The sequence below is a fragment of the Botrytis byssoidea genome (assembly GCF_014898295.1).
Source record: "Botrytis byssoidea strain MUCL 94 chromosome Unknown BBYS_037, whole genome shotgun sequence".
Taxonomy (NCBI): Eukaryota; Fungi; Ascomycota; class Leotiomycetes; order Helotiales; family Sclerotiniaceae; genus Botrytis; species Botrytis byssoidea.
Window position 1 is genome coordinate 287,588 of NW_024065878.1, and position 8,185 is coordinate 295,772.

Here is an 8,185-nt window from a genome sequence, read left to right on the forward strand (position 1 = left end):
CCAGGCGAAGCGAGAATCGCCAGCCAGCAGTGCAAGGGGGCGAAAAACAAAATCTCGCCATCTCCATCTTGAATAATTCACACATTTCTCTCACTAACACATGCACTTCCATAGGAACGGATATTTTTAAATTGACTATTCAATTTCCAGCCTCTGAACATAGGCATTGGCGTCCACCCATCCTTTTATCTATCTACCTATCTATTGATCTATCCTCCTAGTTACTGGACAAACCCGTCCTATCATAACTCAAACATTCATTTCAAAAAGACATTTATCAGGAAAGATTAGATCCCATCCACCCCGTCTATAAAGTACGCATAACGCCATTCTTTTCACATGACCCTATTGATCATGAAATCATAAAATGAAATTGCGAAGAACATCGCTTTTATATCATACGTGTCGATCCATCCAGAGATAAATGACCCTCTAATGGCGACCGCGTTCTAATGAATATGAACATATATGCAAGAAGCAAATTTTGGTATCTGACTTGTTCCAATTCCATTATGATTCGTCATCAGTGTCAGCTGGATGAGGAGTACCCTTTGGAGAGTTGAGCCTAAGATATTGTTAGTATGATGTACAAGTATAAAGTTTGGCAAACAGGAGATCAACTGACCATTCAATGTGTCTAAGTCTCTTTCTAACTTCAGACTCCTTAAGCTCCTTCTTGGTCTTCTTCTTCTTCTTCTTGGCCTTGAAGCCAAGATCTCCATTATCCTCTGCTCCACTGTTAACAGCACTAGCACTAGCACTTGTTGCAGCACTTGCAACACTGCTGTTGAAACCACTTGATGGTCTGCTATCTTCGAAGCGATCAGCGGAGATAGCCATGGTACCCTTGTGAGTAACACGACCAGCAACAACATGCCATTGTTCAGGGCAAAGAGCACCGACGAATTCTTCGTTGTGAGAAATCATAACAACACCACCCTTGTAGTCACGAATAGCAACAGCGAGACCTCCCAAAGAATCACGATCCAAGAAATTGGTAGGTTCGTCAAGAACCAAAAGATGCGGGTTGTTCCACATAGCTCCTGCGATAACAACCTTAACCTTTTGTCCTCCAGAAAGACCAGAGATCTCGTTATGATTGGCGATCTCAGGGTCAAGTCCAAGATCCTCGAAATGTTGAGAGATGGCTGTTGGAGTAAGCTCACGGAAACCGAGACCTTCACGAGATGCCTCATGATCGTCGAATTCTTGGATCAACTTGTTGAAACCAAGGGAAACCAAAGTTTCTCTAGAGATTTGAGAGTTGTACTTTGGCAACATTCCAACCCACTTAATCTCATATTGGAAAGTCTTCTTGTACTTTTGACGACCCATGATAGCTTCGATACGCTTTGCACCGGTTCCATCACCAAGATCAATCATCTTTTCCATTTGAGCTTTATCCTCATCAGACAAGATACGTGTTTGCTTCATGTGTACCTCACGATCATCTCCGTTAGCGTAACGCCATTGGAGATATTGGTTGGGAGTCTTTTCCAAATGCATCTCAACGTGCTCCAAGGCGTGTTGCTTGATGTATCCAATACGCAAGTTAGGATGTTTGTAAACATTTCCAGAAGTTGGAATAGTTTCACCAGTGAGAAGCTTAATCAAAGTAGACTTTCCGGCACCATTACCACCGATAATGGCGGTTCTGGAAGACAAAGTCAATTGACAAGAAACCTCGTGGAGAGATGGCTTGGTAGCTCCCGGATAGGTGTATGAGCAGTTGGACATTCTGAGAATGGCCTTGGTTTGAGATTTAACACCAGTAAGTATACCTGGAGGAGGGAACTTGAATTTGACAAGAGAGTCGGAGAGAGTGTAGTAACTCTTGGCTTCTGGCTTTTGCTTGACGAAAGCAGCAAGGTTACCCTTGTAGACGGCAAGCTTCTTTCCTGGCTCGTAATGATAGATATCGGTACAGACTTCATCCAAGAACCCGGAGTCGTGGGAAACAATCAAACTGGTGATTTCGGTGTGAGCCTTCAAGTATTCTTGTAACCATTTCACGTTGGCAACATCCAAGTGATTGGTAGGTTCATCAAGAAGAAGAACGTCAGCCTTCATCAACATAGCTCTGGCCAAAGCAAGCTTCATCTTCCAACCTCCAGAAAGGGATCCAACCTTCTCAGATTGACGACCTTCTGGACCAGCAGTGAAGCCGACTTCGCACAAAACCTCGGAAATACGTTCACGACCTTCCTTTGCAATTTCTGGATCCTTTGCGACAAAGTCCAAAATGCTGATATCAGCATCTTCACCTTGGTTGTGCTCAACGAAGCATGTTCGGAGTTCATCTTGACTTGGGAAACCCTCAAGTTTACCGTTTGAGATGGCTCTCATAAGAGTCGACTTTCCGGCACCGTTGCGACCACAGAGACCATATCTGTGACCCTTAAGAAGGCGCAGGTTGGTGTGGTTGAGCAAAAGCATACCTCCGTATGCTAAAGAGAAGTTGGTGTTGACGATTTCAATTTCGCCATCATCTTCCTTGACTGGTTGTCCAAACTTTCGGTGGTCTTCCTCAAGATAGAACTGTTGAACAGCATTACCGACAGTAGCGGCCGATCCTTCTTGCTTCATGATGTGCTCAAGGTAAGGGGTGACGTTGGCAGCAACACGTTCAATTTGACGATGGTTGACATCCTCAACGAGCATATCAGAGATATATGATTTGGTGAGTTTAGCGATATCTGAGTTATCGGCAAGTCCTCCAGCCTTCTTGATCTCAGCTTCGAGAACCTTGGAAACATCAGCGGCAGTGATTTTAGTGACGTGTGCGACACCGTTGGCAACGTTTCCGGCATCATCACTCATGGCCTTGTCCATGACTTTCATGGCACGATCAGCCATCTCTCTGACTTCTGGCAAAGATGCACGTTCCAAAACGCCCTTGATACCAGGTTGCAACTTTGGCAAGAAAGTACGAGCCTCGACAGGGTCGTGAACCAACTTTGTCAAGTTCTCAACAACGACGACGGTTTGTCTCAAAACTTCTTGTGCGGTAGAGCGGTCGTTGAGAGATCTCTCGAGAAGGGGTGTGAGGAGAGCAAGAACAGGAGATGTTACAATAGCAACGAAAGTGGTTTGAGACAAAGCGTGAATGGCCTTTTGGAGAGTCTCCTTTCCTGGCTTTTGCATGGTTTCGATCAAGAGTGGGATTCTTGGAGCAACATCGTCGTTGGAAAGAAGGGTGGTCAAAGAAGTCATAGTGGTGACAGATTGCTTCTCAACCTCGGACTTCAAGTCGTGCATTCCAGCCTCGACAAGAGGAATCAATTGTGCCAATTTTGCACCCAAGATTTCTCTCAACAAGTCCTTCTCATCAGCTTCCTCCTTGCTACCACCAATAGACATTTGCGCCTTGTCTGCCATCTTTTGTATTAACTTGAATGCAGCGACGGTTCCTTGCCACTTTCCGGTTCGCTTGGCGAGATAAGCAATGAGGATTGGGAGGAGTCCATAGACGAGACCTTCGGCGTTCAAGTTGGAGAATAATGCGTCGAGAGCATACTGAGCAGCATCGCGAACGACAGCTCCCTTATCGGCGAGAGCATCGAATGCACATGGTACCAAGGTAGTATCTTGCAAGAGGAAGACAACCTCAGCGGTTTTTTGCTTGGGAGGAAAACGTTCAAAGAGAGCACCCAAAAGATTTTGAGCGCTTTCTCTTCTTAATCCACTCTTCTTATCGGCCGCAGCCTTCTTGACTTGTGCTAAGATGCCATAATCTTGAAGTCCGCGGAAACCGACAGAGTTGATAAGAAGGTCGCAGAGAGCGTAAGATGCATCGACTGATGCGGCGGATGTCTTTGCTTCGAAAATGCTATCGAGGATACCGGAAACTTCCTCTTGTGTGGGGGCAACACCATTTGGTGCCTTCGAAATCATTGTAGGCATCTCGTGAGTGGGAGATTCCTGATGTGGCATTATAATGCCTGGAGAAAGTTTCGAAAGTGTGTAATATTAATGTATCGATGTAATTCGTCTTCTAAATGAGGAAAATTTGATTCGTGAGAAGAAAATTCTTTGAAAAATGGGAAAAATGTGTTCTTTGGGTCGAAGGCAACCTAGTAATGGTCGCAATTCGCAAAGATTGTCGGGATTTGGGAGTGGAGAGTTTCTGACCGAGCAGAATGAAGTCTCTTGTAAGACTTGAAAGAAGTGAAAAACAAGAAGATTTGAATCTCGTTTTTCTATTTTGAAGTTGTATCTTGGCCGCGTGTGGCTAAGATAATTATCAAAACGAAGGGTTTGAGGGAAGAGGAAGGATGAAGAGAAAGAGTATGAGGGGTGAAGAAAAAAAAGATTATAGATAATGGAATTTTTTTGGTGGGTGGAGCGCAATCAGCTTGTGCCACTAAGGAGTTTATAGTTAGAAATCACATGTAAGACAAGACAAGACAAGACAAGACAAGACCCTACGGGAAAATTCAGACATTTTAGAGGAGGAGGTAACTACTTTGGGCTTAGTTTATGAGATTGTATATGATATTTGCTTTGAGTCTTTATCAAACGGATGATTAAGTTGGAGATGGGAGGGATTTCATTGGTTGGAATGAGTAAATGTCAGATATGAAATTCTTGATTGGTTCATATGCGAAACTGAAAATTCCCATCTCATTTTTTTTTTTAAGAGGACCTGACGACCTGAGGACCCATTAAGGGTTCTTTTTCTAATCAAGGATTGATAGGAGGTGGGTGGGCACTGGGCACTGGACTGGGTATCGGCTGGAGTGAGTGGGTGGGTATTAGATAATCCATAATTGATAATTGCCGATACCGACTCAATCCGAGCTTTCTCCTGAGTTTTTCTTTTATTTTTGTCTTGTCTACGTACAAAGTATGAGATTTCCTAGTCATGATAAGGGAAAAATAATTCGAATGGCCGGCATTATCCAATACGGGTCGTTCATTCCGTCATAGAATTTCCCGTGTTTAATATGTATTGATATTTATATTGACATTTATATATATGAGACTCTACGCTGTCCCGGAGACTAAGTATATCTTCATTTTTGTGTTCTGACTTGTACTATACCCAAGTACATTACCTTACCTTACCTTATCTCTCGTTTGTTCGAGTACCGATGCTCAATTATTGATTCGTCAATTCACCGATTCATCAATCAATCGTCCCAAGCAAGTACTCGGTGACTAATTCGACCAATTATGGTGAAAGCCCGCTCAATCGAAGAATCGGGTCCTGCAGCTCAAAGTTCCCTTCCAACAACAGAACTTCCTTCCCCCAGCCGATCTCACAATGCTTCTATTAAAGAATCCCACGATTCTCTATGGGCTAGAACAAAATCCCATTTCAGCGAAGAGATAACTCTCGTTCATGCTGATTTGCCAATGATAGCATGTGCGCTCGTATCTGGTATCTGCGACAGCAGTGCCTACAATGCTTGGGCATGTTTTGTTTCTATGCAAACCGGTATGCGTTTCTGCAATGCTTCAGTCTGTTGACCATATTTATGCTATGTTCATTACTAATCTATCTTTTCGCAGGTAATACCATCTTTCTAGCTCTCGGCGCATCCGGTCAACCAATCAGTCATCCATACGGTTGGGTCAAGTCCCTAATTTCCATATTCTTCTTCCTCTGCGGGTGTCTCTTTTTCGCACAAACACGACGATTCGGCGCCGGAAAGATTCGTGGGATCCTATCCATATCGTTTTTGTTACAAGGAATCTGTATCATAATAGCCGCAGCATTGGTCCAAAGAAATGTGGTACCAGAACCACTTGGTGTGAAGTCAATCGAGGATGAAGTCAATTTTATCGAGTTGATTCCCCTAGCATTCTTGGCATTTCAATCTGGTGGTCAAATTGTTACATCGAGAATCTTGGGCTTCAATGAAATTCCTACTACGGTTTTGACCAGTGTCTACTGTGACATTGCTTCAGACCCGAAAGTACTTGCACGAAATAATGTTAAGAGGAATAGAAGAGTAGGAGCTGTTCTTGCTATTCTTTCTGGTGGAATTGCTGGGGGTTGGATCAGTCGAAGTTCGGCTGGTTTATCTGCTGCTCTCTGGCTTGCTGCTGCCATAAAAGTTGTGATTTCTTTTAGTTGGGCGATATGGAAGCCAAAGCCAGTCACTTTGGCATAGATGGTTGTTATGAGGGGAAAGAATACGGAATGCCGGCTTCGAGTCTCACTGCCCATGGGTACAAGGTACTGGATCATGAAGCACGATCTACTTCAACCCTCTGGTAGAAGCCTAGTCACCGTGCTAAGTCTTTCATTTCGTAAAAGGGAAATACTCGTGAGTCTGTACATTTCAGCAACAATACCAGTTCTTACATATATAGGACATAATTTTAAATGTAGATGGGAAAAGGACTAGTATTCCACAATTTAATAAGATGTATTCAATGGTACGAAAAGATGTATTTAATAGTAGCATCTGTTTATAGAATTAATATCATACATAGGTTCAACAACTAGACTTGTGATTATATCATCAATATACTCATGATCTAATAAACCATCCGGCAGTAAAAAATGAAAAAATATCAGAACCTCGAAGTTTGAGCACAAGATAGAAACAGAAAGAGAAAATCCATCATTAGTAACTGTTCAAGAAAAGGCTAGCAATGGTGTTTTGGCTAGTAGGTAGATAGTCCGGTTCTAGAGTTTGGAATTTAGATAGGAGAATGATAGTGTGTGGAGGGGTTGTAGGTGGGTGGTCTTGAGGGGGGGGATTCTGGGTGATATGATGGGGGGTTTTGAGGGCAGTGTAGTGGGATGGATACGGGGAGCTGGGTGTTGGACTGGGTATTGGACTGGGTACTGGACTGGGTACTGAACTGGGTGTTTGAGATTGAAGATTGGTAACTGGAAGTTTGGAAGTTTGGAAGTTTGGAAATCTAGGGATATGATGATGATTGTGGGTGGGAGAGAATGGGTGAAGGAGGAGAGAGGAGGAGAGAGGAGGAGAGAGGAGGATTCTATGGGAACGGGGATGAGTGATATATGATGTATGGTGCGGTGCATGATATACGATATATGATGCTAGAAGTATAATGTCTAACAATCACAGAAACAAATCGAGGATTTGAATCTACTTGTTATAGGGGAGATATTTATATATTCTGGGATGGGAAGATTGTTTTATTATGGTATGGTATAGAATGCTGAGGGGATGGGGTTTGGGGAGGGGATATGAGGAGGGGTATAAGAAGGAAAGATTTAGGGGATAGTGATGGTGATGGGGATGATGGGGATGATTAAAATTGTAAATATGAAAATATAGAAACATTATGATTTTGATTTTGATTTATGTGGAAAAGTGGAATGGAATGAGATGGGATGAGATGAATGAGATTGAGGTGAGTAGAGCGATATTGTAATGACGATAACAATCTTTTTTCTATCTTTTTTCCTTGGTGTTCCTTAGTATTTCTGGATGATGGGTGGATGAATGAATGAATTAGTGGATGGAGATGAGGAGATGGGGAATGGGGAATGGGGGATGGGGGATGGGGGATGGGGGATGGGTGAAATGGTAGATGGATCTGGTATGAAGATGAGGAGGGGACATATAGGAGTTGAAATATTGACTTGGTAAATGAGTTTGAGACGGGGGCTTGGGGTAGGAAAATTGTAGTTTAGATTTGTGGATTGGTATTAGAGGATGGAGAGGGGGGGTATCGGTTCTCTTCTTCTATTCTTCCAGGTAATTAAAATCTTTATAATATTGACTACAACTAATCAAATGATTGATTTGGTAAGAAATGAAAATCTGCATCGAGGGAGGTGTAGAAATGGATGAGTGAATGGGTGATGATGGTATGGTACTATGAATATAAATCTAAATATCAGATGAATAGAAAGATAGAAAGATAGAAAAATTGATGGATGAATGGATAGTAAGAGTTGAGGCCCCGGCTTATTGCACATTTAAGCGAGATTAGGGTAGCCACCTAATTTCGCATACCTTATTTTAAAAATTCAATTATTATTCTAAAATTCATTATTTTCAACTCAAATTCAAATTGAATATTAAATATGATTACAAAGATAATAATTATAAATTTTATTAAAATTGGCATACTCCTTGATGTTCTAGAGTTATTCAAATTAGAATTGATAGAAAATTCTAGGGATGAATTATTTTAAATTTAGATATACTATAATCTACTATAAGAAATATAGTTAAATCTAATTCAATTA

General features: G+C 42.2%; 2 protein-coding genes across 2 annotated transcripts; one reads left to right on the plus strand and one right to left on the minus strand.

Annotated features, from left to right (window-relative positions):
• Positions 1-113: 113 nt before the first annotated feature.
• On the minus strand, positions 114-4,308 carry EAE97_011494 (uncharacterized protein). Its single transcript, XM_038882009.1, has 2 exons — positions 626-4,308; positions 114-565 (listed from the first exon to the last, which is right to left on the minus strand). The coding sequence occupies exons 1-2, from the start codon at positions 3,931-3,933 to the stop codon at positions 511-513; spliced, it is 3,363 nt and encodes a 1,120-aa protein (XP_038727235.1). The 5' UTR covers positions 3,934-4,308; the 3' UTR covers positions 114-510.
• Positions 4,309-5,175: 867 nt separating this feature from the next.
• EAE97_011495 (uncharacterized protein) lies at positions 5,176-6,119 on the plus strand (the record flags this gene model as incomplete). The annotated part of the gene is made up of 2 exons (XM_038882010.1): positions 5,176-5,440; positions 5,515-6,119. 2 exons carry the CDS (start codon positions 5,176-5,178, stop codon positions 6,117-6,119), a joined length of 870 nt encoding a protein of 289 aa, XP_038727236.1.
• Between the last annotated feature and the right edge of the window lie 2,066 nt (positions 6,120-8,185).